Source organism: Gymnogyps californianus, chromosome 1 (assembly GCF_018139145.2).
Source record: "Gymnogyps californianus isolate 813 chromosome 1, ASM1813914v2, whole genome shotgun sequence".
NCBI classification, from domain to species: domain Eukaryota; kingdom Metazoa; phylum Chordata; class Aves; order Accipitriformes; family Cathartidae; genus Gymnogyps; species Gymnogyps californianus.
Window position 1 is genome coordinate 102,436,161 of NC_059471.1, and position 16,966 is coordinate 102,453,126.

Genomic DNA, 16,966 nt, shown 5'->3' on the forward strand with positions numbered 1-16,966 from the left:
GTACTTGGCCTTTATTAACTATTACAATGAACAGTGTTCCTCAAGGCTGCAACATACTACCTTTGTATAAAAGTTCTATAACTAAGATATAACTTGCTCTAAATACACTTTCATCCAAATGGTAAGCATTGATTCAGCTCCAATGTAAGAGTTCCTACTGGAAGTCACTGCCTAAAAGTAACGCATAAAACAACTTCCAAGAAATTTCTAATGAATGCTACAGAGATATGTTAAAATAAAACTATGTAAATGAACACAGTATTACCTAACCATGGAACTACCGAAAATAAAATTATCACTTACCCAAGTCTGTAAGACGTTTAGGTGACCTGCTTGAAAATCGTTCTGATGACCTCGACCTACGACGATCAGGTGATCTGCTGTATCTTCTTCTCCCTGAAGATCTTGATCGTCGTAGTCGAATTGGTGACCTACTAGAGCTTCGTCTTCTTCCTCTTGACCTGGATCGCCTTTGACGAATAGGTGTTCGACTCCTGCTCCGTAATCGGAGTGATATTCTACGATCTCTTGAATCTGATCTTCTTCTTCTTCTGTCAGTAGATCTTGATCTATTTCTCTGAGATCTCTTACGCCTGTCTCTTGATAAAGAACGCCGCCTTCTTGATGCTGACCTTGACCTACTCCTCCTTCTGTGCCTTGAACGTGACAATGAGCTAGACCGAGAGCGACGATTAGATTTTGATCTTGATGCTCTTCTCCGTGTTACTGATCTGGAGCGATTCCGTCTAGAGCGAGATTCTGTATCGTATCTCTGGGATCTGCGCTGAGAAGACCTGGACCGTCTGCTTCTAGACCTCCGTGAAGATTCTTTGTCTGCTGGTTTTTCAACAGATTTGGATCGACTCCTTTGGCGAGCAGTGGACCTGGAGCGTCTTCGTCTAGACCTTCGCGAAGACTCTTTGTCTGCTGGTTTTTCAACAGAAGTTGATCGACTCCTTTGGCGAGCAGTGGACCTGGAGCGTCTACGTCTAGACCTCCGTGAAGATTCTTTGTCTGCTGGTTTTTCAACAGATGTGGATCTACTCTTCTGGTGAGCAGTGGACCTGGAACGTCTACGTCTAGATCTCCGTGAAGACTCTTTGTCTGCCACTTTTTCAACAGATGTGGATCGACTCTTTTGGCGAGTAGGAGATTTTGAGCGTCTGCTTATAGATCTTCGTGAAGACTCTTTGTCAGATATTTTATCAACAGATTCGGATCTAGATTTTTCACGTTCAGAAGACTCAGAACGCCTACTTTCAGGTATAAAGGAAGAGTCCTGTTCCTCCAGCCTCTCAAGAGGCATGGAATCCTGTTTATCTTCATCTGCCAAAGAGGGCTCCACATCCTCACCCTCTTCACCAGTGGTAGACCTTGACTCGTGCTCATCTGACGACGTGGAGTCTCTTCGTTCAGCTGTCAAAGAGGGCTCCACATCATCTACTTCTTCACCAGTGGTAGACCTTGATTCACGCCCATCAGGGGATGTGGAACGTCTGTGTTCAGTTGTCAAAGAGGGTTCCACATCATCTGCTTCTTCACAAGTGGTAGACCTTGAGTCATGCTCGTCTGACGATGTGGAATCTCTTCGTTCAGCTGTCAAGGAGGGTTCCCTATCCTCCACATCTTCACCAGTGGTAGACCTCGACTCACGTTCATCTGAGGATGTGGAGTGTCTACGTTCAGCTGTCAAAGAGAGCTCCCGGTCCTCTGCTTCTTCACCAGTGGTTGACCTTGACTCACGTCCATCAGGAGACATGGAGCGTCTATGTTCAGCTATCAAAGAAGGTTCTAAATCCTCTATTTCTTCACCAGTTGTAGACCTTGACTCATGGTCATCAGAGGACGTGGAGTGTCTACGTTCAGCTGTCAAAGAGGGCTCCCCATCATCTATATCTTCACCAGTCGTAGACCTCGACTCATGTTCATCAGAGGATGTGGAGTCTCTTCGTTCAGCTGTCAAGGAGGGTTCTGCATCCTCTACCTCTTCCCCAGTGGTAGACCTTGACTCATGCTCATCAGAAGACACAGAGCATCTACGTTCCGTTGTCAAAGGCTGCTCCAGATACTCTGCTTCTTCACCAATGCTAGATCTTGACTCATGCTCATCAGGGGACGTGGAGCGCCTATGTTCAGATGTCGAAGAGGGCTCCAGATCATCCATTTCTTCATCAATGGTAGACTTCTGGTCATGGCCCTCAGGGGACACAGATCGTCTATGTTCAGAAGTCAAAGAGGACTCTAGACCCTCTTCCTCCATGGGAGATTTCAGCTCATGACCTTCCTGGTATGAGGATGTGGAATGTCTACGTTCAGATATCAAAGAGGGCTCTAGATCCCCTGTTTCTTCACCAGGGCCAGATTTCACACTGTAGCCATCAGGGGACATGGAGCACCCACTTTCAGGCATTAAAGGTACTGCATCATCCATTTTTTCAACAGGGATGGATTTCAAGTCACTGTCATCAGGGGACATCGAGGCTCTACTGTTTAGCGTCAAATGTTCAAGACCACCTACTTTACCAGCAGTGGGGAATCTCAACTCCTGGCCTTCAGGGGATGCTGCATGTTCATTTTCAGGTGTTGGAGAAAGCTCCCGCACATCTGCTTTTTGAACAGTGGTGAATCTTACCTCCTGGCTCTCGAAAGACAAAAGATGGTCATTTTCAGATGTCAAAGAAGAATCCATATCCTCTGTTTTCTCAGCATGAGTCAATCTTGATTCATACTCTTCAGGGGACAGAGCATGTTCATTTTCAGATGTCAGAGAAGGTTCCTTAGGCTCTACTTTTCCAGCAGGACTAGATTGCAGCTCCTGACCTTCAGGGGACATGGTACATTCACCTTCAGACAAAGACAACTCCTGCACCTCTGTTTTTCCAACAACAGTAGACTGCAACTCCTGGCTATCAGTGGACATTGAGCTTTCACTTTCAGATGTTTCAGAAGATTCCTCCATTTCTTCTTTTTCAACAGGACTGGATCTCAAATCATGGCCTTCAGGGGATACATCATACTCATTTTCAGACAGCAAAGAACACTCCTGCACCTCTGTTTTTTCAGTAAGAGCAGAAAGCAACTCCTGCCCTTCATGAGATGCAGCATATTGACTGTCTGATATTAGTGAAGGCTCCTGCACCACTGTTTTTTCAGCAAGCGTAGACTGTAATCCTTGGCCTTCAGGGAAGATGGTATATTCACTGTCAGATGTCAGAGAAGGCTCCTGCATCTCTTTTTCAGCAGGGCTGGCTGTCATCTCCTGGCCCTCAGGAGAGACAGCATATTCATTTTCAGACAGCAGAGAACACTCCTGTACCTCTGTTTTTTCAGCAAGGGAAGACGGCAATTCGTGATCTTCAGAAGACATAGCATATTCATTGTCAGGTACTACAGAAGCCTCCTGCATCTCTACCTTTTCAGGAGAGCTAGATCTCAACTCCTGGCCCTCCCAAGATACAGCATATTCATTTTCAGACGTCAGAGCAGGCTCTTGCACTTCTATCTTTTCAACATGGGGTGACTGCAACTCCTGGCTCTCAAATGACACTGAACATCTTTCTTCAGACATCCGATAAACCTCCCGCATCTCTGTTTTCTCAGCAGGGGTTGATGTCAACTCCGGGCCATGAAGCCCTATTGTGTATTCATTTTCAGATATTTGAGAAGGCTCCTCTACCTCAACTTTTTCAAAAGGGGTGGATGTCAACTCATGACCATCAGAGGAAACAGAACATCTACTTTCCAGTAACAGAGGTGGCTCCTGCACCTGTATTTCTTCATCATAGGCAGATCTCAACTTGTGGCCATCAGGGGATGCAATGCATTTCAGTTCAGATGACTTTCGCACCTCTACTTTTTCAGCAGGGATAGGTCTCAATTCATGACTATCAGGCAACAGGATATGCCCACCTTCAGATGTCAGAGAAGTCACTGGGGCCTGTAGTTTTTCAGTAGGTTTGCTTACTGATTCACAACCATCAGCAGACTTGGAGAACCCACTTTCCAGTGGGAGAGGCGGCTTCGGTATCTCCATTTTTTCAGCTGCAGTGGATGTCAATTCACAGCCTTCAGGGAAGACAGAACACCTAAGCTCAGATGCCAACGACAGTTCTGCACCTTCTGTTTTCTCAAAATAATTGTGTTTTGATTTATGGCCATCATGGCACACAGCAATTCCACTTTTAGATATCAAGAAAGATCCTGTACCCTCTATTTTTCCAGCATGCAGGTATCTCAATTCATGCACTTCAGAAGATTCAGAGCAGTCAATTTCAACTACTTGTGAAAGTGTCGGACCATCTAAATCTTTGTCAGCAGATGATCTGGACTCATGAACTTCGGAAGACTTGCATCTTTGTCCTACAGTTGTCAGTACAACTTCCTGCATTTTTTCAAAAGATGACGCTGACATGAGGTCATCCGAGATCTCAGCAGGACCACACTGAGATGCCAGGGAAACATCTGGGGCCTTCACTTTTTCAACAGATAAAGACCTTTGTTCACTTCCATCAGGTGACTTGAAGGACCCACCTTCAGACATCAACGGAAGCTCCTCTATTTGTGCAGCAAAACTGGATCCTGATTCATGTCCATCAGGAGACTTGAAGCATCCACTGTCAGAAGACAGAGAAGGCTCCTGCATCTGGCCTTTTTCAAGAGGCAAGGAGGCTGACTCACAGACATCAGGGAACGCAGAGCATGTAACTTCAGGTGCTAGAAAAGATTTTTGAGCCTCTACTGTTTCAAAAGATAGTGACCTTGACTCAGGGCTGTCAGCCAACTTGGAAGATTCATTTTCAGGTACTTGCAAAAACTTCTGAAGCTCTGTTTTTTCAATGGGGATATGTCTCAATTCACAACCATCAGACAAGTCAGAGAGTACACTTTCAGACATCAGAGAAGACCCCTGAACCTCTGTTTTTCCAGAGGACGAGGAGGTTGTCTTGTAATTATCAGAAGATACAGAGCATCCACTTTCAAGTGTCAGAAGAGGCTCTGGACCCTCTATTTCTTTGAGAGAGGCAGACCTCAACTCATCTTCATGGGATGCGGAGAGCTCAAATTCTGTTACCAAAGAAGTTTCTGGATCTCCCTTTTTTTCAACAGATGAGGATCTTGACTTGGATGTGGAGTATGTAAGTTCAGGTAGTGATGAAGACTCCAGAGCCACTGCTTTTTCAGCTGATCCATTTTCAGATGCCACAGAAACCTCTGAAACCTGTGTTTCTTCCACAGGCATGGATCTCAATTCCTGGTCATCCGGGGTTTTGGAGCTATCAAATTCAGACATCACAGAAGGCTGCAGACCTGCTGTTTTTTCAGAGGAGGAGCTTTTCTCAAGACTATCAAAAGTTTTGGAACATCCACTTTCAGATGCTGGCGGCAGCTCTGGGCCATTTATTCTTTCAACAGACAAAGCTACTGACATGGGACCGTTAGAGGATTTGGAAGAGCTGCCTTCACTTGCAAAAGAAGATTCAGGAACTTCTACTTTTTCAAGACATTTGGTTGACTCCTGAAGTTCAGAAGACTCCACACGCTTGCTACTGCACTTTACTGAGGATAACTTACTCTCTCTTTTTTCTATAGATTTGGACCTTGACTTAACACTATCAGAGGACTTGGAACGTTTCCGTTTGGATTTTTTTGAAGATTCCTTGCGCTTTTTTTCAACAGACCTAGACCTAGACTTGTAACGTTCAGAAGATTTTGAGCGGCGACGCTTAGATTTTCGTGAGGACTCCTTCTTTTTTTCCACTGATTTGGATCTAGACTTGTAACGGTCAGAGGACTTTGAGCGCTGACGTTTAGACTTCCGCGATGATTGCTTTCTATCTCTTTTTTCTACTGATCTGGATCTAGACTTGTAACGGTCAGAGGACTTCGAGCGCTGACGTTTAGACCTCCGTAGAGATGCCTTCCGACCTCTCTTCTCAACAGATCTTGACCTAGATTTCGAACGATCAGAGGAACCAGACCCTCTATGTCTGAACCTCCATGAATATTCTTTGCCCCCTCTCTTTTCTGAAGACCTGGATCTAGATTTAGAACGGTCAGAGGACCTGGAACGTCTGCGGCGGGATCTCCAGGAGGACAACCTGCTCCTCCTCTTTTCCACTGACCGTGATTTAGACCTGTAGCGGTCAGATGACCTGGAACGTCTGCGCCCAGACCTTCGGGAGGACAGTCGCTTTTCCACTGACCTGGACTTAGACCTGTAGCGGTCAGAAGACCTGGAACGTCTGCGCCCAGACCTTCGAGAGGACAGTCGCTTTTCCACTGACCTGGACTTAGACCTGTAGCGGTCAGAAGACCTGGAACGTCTGCGCCCAGACCTTCGAGAGGACAGTCGCTTTTCCACTGACCTGGACTTAGACCTGTAGCGGTCAGAAGACCTGGAACGTCTGCGCCCAGACCTTCGAGAGGACAGTCGCTTTTCCACTGACCTGGACTTAGATCTGTAGCGGTCAGAAGACCTGGAACGTCTACGTCTGGACCTTCGGGAGGACAGTCGCTTTTCCACTGATCTGGATTTAGACCTGTAGTGGTCAGACGACCTGGAACGTCTACGTCTGGACCTCCCCGAGGACAATCTGCTCCCTCTCTTTTCTGCTGATCTGGATTTAGACCTGTAACGGTCAGACGACCTGGAACGTCTGCGCCTGGACCTCCGCGAAGACACTCTTCTCTCTCTCTTCTCCACAGATCGGGATCTAGATTTGGAATGCTTTTTTCTGGAATCTGAATAGTTTCTGCTCCTAGAACGTGCTCTTTTAGAGGTCAAACGCCTGGAAGTAGAACGCGACCTTGATTTTTTCTTCCGCTTCCTAGACCTGGACTGAGACTTGGAGCGACTCCTTTTTTGTTTCTTTGCATCATGTTTTTTATCACTGCTTCTATGGCTACTTTTTTCAATAACTTTCTCAAGTCTCATCAGTGTCTCTCTCATTCGTGCCGCCACATCAGGCTGCACATCAGATGTTTCTGAATCTCTTTTCTCTGACTCCTGTTCTGGAGTTGCTTCTTTGACAGCCTCAGCCTGTTGAATGACTTCTGACTGGCTTGCCTCTGGCACAAGTACTGGAACTGCTTCTGTAACAGTCTCAGGTACCGGAGCTGCTTCCAAATCTTTTGTCTCTGCCTCCAACCCCACAGCTGCTTCTGCATCTTTCAGCTCTACAACAGTCTCAGGAAGAGGAGCCGTTTCCAAATCTTTTGTTTCTGCCACATGAGCTGGAGCTGCTTCCAACTGTTTTGTGTCTCTGATTATTTCAGATTCAGGAGTCCCTGCTGAATCTTTTTCATCTGCTGCATGTGAAGAAATAAAAACTGTTTCTGCTATTAAAGGCTCAGATGCTCGAGTTTGCTCTGCATCTTTCTTCTCAACCAGTATCTCGCATTCCTGAGCTTGACCTGGAACTCTCACATCCTCCATTTGTTGATCCTGCACCCCTTCTGCATATTGTACTTCTGCTGCCACTTCATGTTCCAGTGTTGTTTCCAGATCTTTCACGTCTCCTGGTTTTGGAACTGCCTCAGAAGATTTCATTTCAGCAGCACTCAAGACTTCTGGAGCCTCTTCTGTACTCTCCCATTCTGCAGCAGGTTTTGCTTCTAGAGCTGCTTGCAGATGTTCTTGCTTTTCAGTGTGCAAAGATTCTAGAACAGCTTCTGAAGCATCCTCTAAAACATTTATTGCCCCCACACTTCCAGGCTTTTGGGAAGTTTCCAAATCTTGGACATCCATGTGCACCTCGGGCTCTTTGACTGTTTCAGAACCTTTCACCTCTAGTGTTGCAGACTCTTTCACGCTTTCCAACAACCCCACTTCTCTAGCTTCTGATGCTGGCTCCAAATATTTTGCTTTCATTGCTTTCTCCGTTTCTGAAGCTTCTTCCAAATCTCTTACATTGATAAGCGAGGGCTCATTTTTTTTGGTGCTTGTCCTCCTTGTTGCAATTATATATTCTACAGTAGGTCCCTGAGTTCTCACATCTGTCGAAATCTTAGATTCCAAAGTTCCTTTCAAGTTTCTCACTTCTGTCACTACTTCTGATGCCATAGATTTTTCTTCCTCTCTGGGCAAAGACTCTAATACTGGTTCTGAATGACCTGCTATTTGTTCCCGTACAGATTTTGAACTTGTTTCTAAAGTTTGCACCGCCACTGTTTGCACAGGTTCTAGTATTGCTTCTTTGCTCTTTGCCTTTGCTTTGTTTGGATCTTCTGGAGCAACTTCAGAATGCATCATTTCTCCAGCCACCTCAGATGCTAATGTCTTTCCCAAGCCTTGCATTAGTATCCTTGTTTCAGATCCCACAACCATTTCCAAATTTTTCATCTGTGTTAAGTGTGAAGTTTTTGATCTCGCTTCCACATCTTTTACCTCTGCAACTGCCTCAACTTCCGACGAGTTGTCTAAACCTCTCACTTCTACAGTGGCAGAACTGGTAGCTAGTTCAGAATCCTCTACCTCCCCTACCACCTCAGTTTGTGAGGTTCTTGTATGTGTCATGACCTGAGACTGTGAAATGATGGAACTCTTTGTTTTGCTTACACCAAGAGGTTCTGCAACTGTTTCTGCATGTTTTGATTCCCTCTCTGCTGTGGTTTTCAAATGCATCATTCCTGCTAATGCCTCAGACTCTCTAACTGGTTCCATGCTTACACATGCAACCACAGATTCAGGAGTCATTTCTGACCTTTCTTCTAAGGCAAGAAGTCCTGGACTTGCTTCCAAGACTTTGCTGCCCATTTTGGCTTCAGAACACACATTTTCCTCTAAGCCCCTTGCCACTGCAAGGGTTCCAGGCTGCAAGACTGCTTCCAAAGCTTGTATCTTTGCCATAGCTACAGATGCTGGATCTCCTAAATCTGTCACACCTTTCATGCGCAGATGTGATGAAGATGTCTTCATCTCTGTCCCAGCTCTGTCACGATCTGCTTCTGAATCTTTCCTTTCTGTCTCTGCTACAGGTCCTATAGTTGTTTCCAAACTTTTTGCTGGTCTCACAGATCCAACTTTCATAGCTAGGAGACTGGCATCTGAGCCTGCTTCTACTCCTGCAATACTATCTAGATTTATTTCTGAACCTTTTGACACTGCTGTTGAATCCAGTGTTGCTGCTAAACCTCTGGCCACAGTCCCACAAGGCACAGCTTCTCCTGAAGCTTTCACACCTTCCATTTGCAAAGACAGTGAAGCTGTTTTCAAAGTTTTTGCTTCCACCACAGCCATTGGTCTTAGGACTCCTCCTGGATCTTTCATGTCTTCTTTCCGCAAAGACAGGGGAGTTGCTTCCAAACCTCTCACATTTGATTCACTCTCAGATCTTGATTCTCTCGGCTCCTCTCGTTGTCTCAGTAATGAAGTACCTTCTGAATCTTTTGCCCCTGTTACAGCTACAGGCTTGAGAGTAGATTCTGAAATTTTTGAAGCATTAGTATTTTCCAGTTGCAGAGTAGCTTGACTTGTTTCTTGATCTTTTACTCCTGTTAGTGCTGCAACTCCCACGGTTGCTTGTGGACCTTTAAAACCCTCCGCCATCTGGATTTCTGGAGTTGTTCGGGGAACGAAGGTCTGCACAACCGCGACCGGTTCTAAAGTTGCTCTTAAACCTTTTGCCTCTGCAACCACACTCACATCTGACAATTCTGCCGGAAGTGCAGACTCCTGGGTTCTATCCACATTTCTTGTTTCTGTCAAGACTTTAGGTTGCAGGAACACTTCTGATACATTCAGCACTGTTGCAGGAGCAGTGGTACCTTCCACATCTTTGACTACTTCAACTTGCAGACATTCTTGAGCTGCTTTGACACCTTTTGCTGCAATACCCACAGGTTCCATGATTGTTTCCAAAGTTTTGGGCTTCACTACAGCAACTGGCTGCAGAGTTTCTTCCAAAGCTTTCGCATTTTCCGTATGCGCAGAGCTTCTAGCTGGTTCAATATCCTTCACTTTTGTAATAGCTCCTGGTCCCAGGGGTATTTTGGCACTTTTTATTTCCACCTGGGTCACAGCAGTCACTGCAGATATTTTAAAAGGATGTTGCAAAGATACATCTGCCTTCAAGACACTTGAACCCTCCATGGGGCTGCACTGCATCACTCTCAAATTATCAGATATAATTGAGGGCTTCAGGGCTGGCTCCAAAGTTCTGCTCACACTCCCTAATTCCAAAGATCTTTCCACATTTTTCACATTTCCCATATGCAGACATTTTTCAGTTGCTTCTGGAATTTTCACCTCTTCCATGGGCACAGCCGTGTGAGCGACCTTCACAGTATTCAGATCTGCCTGATTTGCAGATTTAGGAATTGTTGTCCCATCACTTGCCAAAGACACAGATTCTGAAGTTGCTTCTAACTCTTTTGCTCCCCCCTGTGCTACAAATTGTAGAGATGCTTCTGAATATTTCAGCACCTCCATGGTCTCAGACTCAAGAGCTGTATCCAAAGCTTTTACCTCCCCAGTGCCTTTAGATTTCAGAATAACTTCTGAATCTTTTAGTGCTTCTATTACCTCTGAAGCTAGAGTTGCTGCTGAATCTTTCTGAATTTCAGATTTATTGGCGACTCCAGATGGGATGCTAGACGAAGTATCATTTCCAGTATCAACAAGAACACCCTTTTCACTCGCATTAATAGCTACAGGATAAATATTTTCATGAGACTGCCTAATTTGTTCTTCTCTAGTGCAAATTTTAGTTTGAGTTATACTAGCATTTTCTTGGATCTCAGACTGACTGCCTTCTAAATTAAATGGAGGATTTGTTGCACACAAAGTCCCCTTCTCAATTCCAAGATTTTCCGTAGATTGCTGAAAATCAGTTCTTGAATGAGAAACAAGTCCCAAAGCTTGTCTATCAAGCTCCTCACTTGCTTTTAAGCACAGTTCTTCTGGCTGCATGTGGACAGCCAGATTTGCATCTCCAAATCCTCCATGCTGTATACTCAATTTGGAGCTTGATTTCTCTGGCATCAAGTGAGCAGCAGGCTGCAAGTCTGCATGTTCTCCATGACGTGTACTCAACTTTGACTCCTTTGGCTGCTTTTTATGCTTCTTCTCTTTCTTCCTTTTCTTCTTCTTTTTCTTCTTCTTCTTGCTTTTGTGTTTCTTGTTCTTCTTTGATTTCTTCCTAGGAATTTCATCTTCAGCAGTAGAGCTTCTTTTTGTAGACTGAGTACTATTTTTCACAGTATTTTTGTCTACATCTAGAAAAAAAATAATATTTTCCTTGTAAATGTTATTAAAACTACATTTTAAAAATGCTTTTAGGCTAGTGACCAAGTACCTGGACAGAGGTACAAAACATTTAAACGTGAAACCCATATGGGCCTTCTTCACTAAACTAGCATACACAAATAGCACACACTCCCTTTTCAGCCCTCTTACCCTTCCTCTCAGCAGTCACTTTAAGTAAAAATAACTAATTCTTCTTTCAAAAAGTTAACTAAATCTTCTTGGTCAGCAACACAGTTCTAGTGGGAACATGACTCTTTCCAAGTAGTTGGATATACTTCCACCTATATTCAACTGGGCAGTGCATTCTTCCAGGAGGCTAGAGATGTGCTTTTAAACTACACCAAGCTGCACATGGAAGTGAAACAAGAACTCCCATTTTCCAGACAAATTATCGAAGTGGTGGTATGCTTATTGTATAAAACGTGGCCAGCCCGTTATCCCCTACTACGCTTTAACCTGTGAGCCCAATATTACTAGTGTGTCAGATATTATCCAAGCATATTAACTGATTAAGTTCCTCAGTGACTAAATTCTTCAACCAAATTTGGGGAAACAGCATCTACTTCCCCAATCCCAAACAAGCTTTAAGGCATTGCAGGCAACCAACTGCTCAGACTGGACTGCAGCTGCCACAAGCAACTGCAAATCTGCAAGTACCTAATAGAGCTTTTGCTTCAAACAGGAAAGTAACTAATAAATTCAGGTGACTGCAGGGACAAGCAATCACTGAGGGGGAACGAAAAGAGGAAGACTGAGGTTTCAATCACCTTCTTCTAATGCTATACCTCATTTCCCTCTGAATTTAACCTCTGTTATTTGGATCTAGTGCCACATTTTCATGAGAAAGGCACTTCTATTAAAGGCAACCTGTTACAATTCCTGTTAAATATGAGCTATATATTCAAGTCTGCTTGCACATTATCTTCAATGACTGTATTTACACTGGCCAGTGCAGCAATATGGATTCTCCAATTATAATCTGGCTGTGATTACAAAGCATACTTTTTCAAGTGAACAATGCAAAATCATTCAAAAACTGTTGGTAACTGCAATACCATTAAATGAACATGACTTTAGATCCAAGTATCTCAGGTACTTTTAAGCACACACATTTCTACGGAATAAACAGCTTAATAAAAAAAGTGTTTCCACCAACATTGTTGTGAATGCAACAAAAGAGGACAATGAAGCAGAGTCAAATGACCTTTTCTACATAACATTTTCAGATAATCTCTGTTGTCCAACAGCAACATTAACTCCTTTCCAGTTATGAACAGTGGGAATGTTTACCACAGATTAAATTTATTAACTTCCAGGTTAACATGTCTCACTTATTACCATGTTAGCTTGCCTCCTTCTTCCACGACAGAAGAACAAAAAAATAAAAAAAACAAAAAAAAAACAAAAAACCAAATCAAAAAAACAACAGATGCCAGCCTAAAGTGCTGCTTGTACAGCGTACAGTGAAAGACTGTTGAAAATGCTCAAGGTAAACAAGCCACTGTGCATAAAAGAAAGAAAAAGCAATTCCAAAACCTTCCAAACAGTATCTCTGAAATAAACAATTTTCTACGCTGCCTCTTAAAAAAAATCACTCTGGAAGCACCAGAGCAGTGGTGCTTGGTGCTACCAAGCACATAGCAGTCACCTGTTTCAGCTCCAAAAAATTAGACATGCAATAATTAGAGCCTTCATCTCACTTAACTCTCCCGATTCAGAAATTTTACAGAAAGGACTAGTCCCATGAGAAGGGATACTCATATGCAACTTTTTGGCATGCTAAATCCAGTAATTTATTGAAGTTATGATATTGCTACATAAAAAAATCTAAACCTTTGGAAGATTGCAATCTGAGTATCTACATTTTAAAGGTAAGTGCATTATTCATTTTAAAATAACAAAGCACCTTACTCTGACAGAACAGTTAATCATACAGTTCTGAATTCTAATAAATTATTTTCAGAAATAACCTTGCAAACCAATCCAAAACAACACAACAAACAATGCTTCTATCCATCAGTACCAGCTTTGTCAGCAAGAACTGCTCATTCCGACCCTGAAGTAGGTATATACAAAATAAAGCACAATTACATATATATGGATATTATTTATACGTTTTAGCATTATTGTAACGGAGAGAAAAGAAAAATAACTTTTTTGCACACTAAGTAATGCTTTCATAACCAGCTTCAATTTTTAAATTACGTATTTCTCTGTCCATCTATGGTTGTAAATCACAGTAGACAAAAAAACACTTAACAAACATTACAATAAACATACAACTTGTCAGATGAAGCTCAGTGAGAGAAGCAGTACTGAAAAGTACTTTTTCATATCTGTAAAACTGATTCAATTTTAAGCACTATGACAATCTTCTTAAAAAAAGAACATACTTGCCAAATGTGTTTTCATTTACCTGATTTGCACTGCAGCTCTGTATCAAGGGCTCCAGAGAGCACTTCCTCTATTTTCTGCACTATCTGATCATTCTGACGACTCCCAGCACCAGCAACAGTGTCATCTGAAGGGTTGGCTTGCTCAGCTGGGATTGTGTCACCATTGGGCTGGCCTTCTACCTTTCCACTAACCAAAAAAAATATCAACATAATACAAGCAATTTTGAGCCTTTTTTGACCTTTTTTTTTTTAATTCATAAGCATTTATTATACTCAACCCTTCAAAACAGTATTTTAGCCTCCTGAAGAAGCCATGCTTCTAGTGAAACATCAACCCTTTGATTAACTTTCACTTATTCACAACAGAACACTTTGTGACAACTGAGTATCAGGCACAAAGGAGAAAAAACATGTTCTTGAATGTGCCACAGTCCGCTGCTTTATGTAAGAACTTGTATAGGCTCCCCTCACAAAATAACCACCCATCACTCACTGTTCTCCAGTAGGTTTTGCTTGCTTTGCGAGATAAGGCTGGGAAAAACTAGGCGAGCTTAAATGTGGTAAAATCAGTAAGACAAATCGCACAGACGCTCGCCCCGGCACAACAGACCAACACCGAAAACCCGTGAGTGAAAACGGGTACGCGTTCACCAGGAGACAACGCGTGCGTGCGTCCGCCCGCCCGCCCGTCCGTCCCCTTTCCCCCCCTCCCTCCCCCCCCCCCCCCCCCCGCGTTTTCGCTCAAGGCGCTCACAAGGGCGCGAGCCCCCGGGCCCCGCCATGTTGACGCCGAAACTACCCGCAAAAGCCCTAGGCCCCGGCCCGTCTCCCTCCGTCCCGAGGCGGGGCCCGCGCACTTCCCCTCCTCCAGCACACCCCTCCTCTCCCCGCGCGCTAGGCCCCGGCGCGGACGCGGCTGCGTCGCCTCCCCCGCCGCCCCGGGCAGGCTCGTTACCCGCCGTGCTGCTGCTGCTGCTGCTCTTCCTGGATCTCCCGGAATTTGCTAACCACAAAGGACCGAAAGATCTGCTCGATATTAGTCGCCATGACAGCCCTACCGCACCGGGCTCCCCCGCCCCCCCCAGCGCTCCGCTTTCCTTCCTGCCGAGACGCGAGGCCTCCAATATCCCACAAAGCACCGCCGCAACTAGAGACCGAGGGCCCTTGCTGACGTCCTCGCTATATGCCCTCTCGCGATTGGCTGCCCTCTAACGGATGACGTACGGGGGGGGGGCTCCCCCCCCAACCCGGGCCTCCGGACGGCCGCTCTAGCGCTGAGCAAAAGCCATAGAGCGCCAGCCCCGTCTGGCTTCCGGGGGGGGGAGGGGTGGATGTCTCGTGTCTCGGAGAAGTTCGCCGTTCCCCCCTCCCCCCCCGCAGGAGCGCGCCGCGCCGCCATGTTGTGGCACTCACCCCCACCTCCCCCGCCCTCCCCACCCCACCGGCCGCGCGCCCACGAACAGGCGGCCGCGCGCCTCCCGGCGGCGCCCCCCCCCCCCCCGCCACCGCCCCCCCCCCCTCCCGCCACCGGCAAAGCCCCGGCGGGCCGCCCTGCCCCCCCCCTCCCCCCCCCCCCGGATGAAACCGTTAACTGCCGTTCTGTCCCCACACCGACGTCCGCGTACCCACACCCCACACACCCCCCCCCCCCCCGCGCCGTTCTCGGCCCCTCTCGCGCCCCGTACACCGAAAAGCTGCGCCTGAGCCCCCGGGAGACCGGGGAGGGGAGGAAAAGAAGGGGGAGTCGGTGGAGGGCACCATGGTGGCCGGTGACCGCCGGTCCCTGCGGCTCTGTCCCCGTCCCGTGTGTACCCCCCCCCCCCCGCGCACCCACCCACCGTTCCCCCCGCTTCCCCCGCCGCGATCGCGGCCGTCTCCGACGGCCACCAGGGCCCGGAGCCGTCTGGGCCTCCGCGGAGAAGCCCGGCGGCCGGCACTCACCTCGCCGAGGGCCGGAGCGGCGGCGGCGGCGGCGGGGCCATGGTGGGCTGAAGCGTGCGGCTGTGCGTGCCGGCGGGCTCGGGGCCGGTGGGGGTGGGTGGGAGCGATGCCATTGGTCTCCATGGAGCGGGGCCAAGCCCCGCGCCTCCGCCGCCCCGTGCGCCGAGCGCAGGCAGCGCCTAGCAGGGGGGCCTGCCCGCACACGAGTGCTGCATCACAGGGCCCGGCGCTGCGCTGCCCTCACTTACCGAGCGGCTCCATGCGAAAGGCGCCCTCCCCCTCCCGCCGTGAGAGCAGGCAGCCCGGCTGTGACACGCACATGTGCTCCGGGGGCTGTCTGCGGGGCCGGGCGGCGCGGGCGGGCGCCCCGCGAGGTGGGGGGAAAAATTAAAGGAACAAAGAAAGAAAAGGAAAACGCCGCCGCCGCCGTGAATAAATAAATGGCACCTGAGTGAAAGCCGGCCCTGGGCTCAGCCCACCTGCAAAGCCATGTCTTCTCCGAGGTGTTTTGCTGGAACGCACCAGAATCGATTTGTCCCGAGTACAGCCACCCTGGGGATCCCCTTCATGCTGCCCCAAAACCAATTCTCAAGTATACATATGTACAAATAGGACTTTGGCATCCTCACTCCTGTAAAACCGAATAATCCTACAGCTGGAAGACTCTTCCCCCATACAGTTTCTTCTGGTGCTGTGAAGCAGTAACTTAGGGGGGTTAGTTGACCTGAAATAAATTTAAAATACCTCAAAACCTAGGTATAAGCATCTAATTGCTGCTGGGGTCTTTATTTGCAACGTCAGCCTCAAATTCAGCGTGGTTTAATAACCACTTGTAAGACCCTTTAAAAGCAGCATTGTTCTTTAACATGTATTGCTGGGAGGCAGTCTGCCTTAATATTAACTTTGGAAAAATAATGGATCTGATACTTGGATCGATTTGCTTACTTTTATGTCCCAGTCGATTTATTACATTTAAAATAGAAAGCAGTTATATTTAAGAGGCCCTTTCACAAATAACCTGTACCTTTCATGCCATGCCAACATTGATAGATTTTACTGGTAGAATACTGTATATAATTTCTGGTATTCAATGAGCTAAAGATTGAAAATGTTTCACTTGAACAATTTCAGACATATTTAGATTCCCCTGATGCAAATGGCCTTGTCTAGACCAGGCATGCCTTTACCCAGAAACAAGTAGTGATATTCTACATAGGCATATGGCTGCTAGTAGGGGCCTTGCCGTAACAACAAAGCTGCAAAAGCTTTCAGCACGGTATGATGGTAACTCACCCCTTCCAAAAGCAGGTTTGGCTGGCGTAACTTAGCCTGTGTTAGGGGTTTCAGACAGAAAAGCTGTTCCAGTTAGGCATCACACCTCTGA

The 16,966-nt window shown here is 46.4% G+C and overlaps 1 protein-coding gene across 4 annotated transcripts in view; it reads right to left on the bottom strand.

Moving 5' to 3' along the window:
* Positions 1-15,762, bottom strand: part of SON (SON DNA and RNA binding protein) — a 39,842-nt gene extending 24,080 nt beyond the window's left edge. For all 4 annotated transcript variants that reach the window (XR_007768198.1, XM_050915072.1, XM_050915073.1 and 1 more), the window contains exons 1-3: positions 15,583-15,762; positions 13,662-13,828; positions 304-11,214 (exon numbers count right to left, since the gene is read on the bottom strand). Coding sequence is in view for 3 of the 4 variants with exons in the window: in XM_050915072.1 (XP_050771029.1) it covers positions 304-11,214; positions 13,662-13,828; positions 15,583-15,695 (11,191 nt within the window). In the remaining variant the exon portion in view is untranslated. The remainder of the gene's footprint in view (positions 1-303; positions 11,215-13,661; positions 13,829-15,582) is intronic.
* Between the last annotated feature and the right edge of the window lie 1,204 nt (positions 15,763-16,966).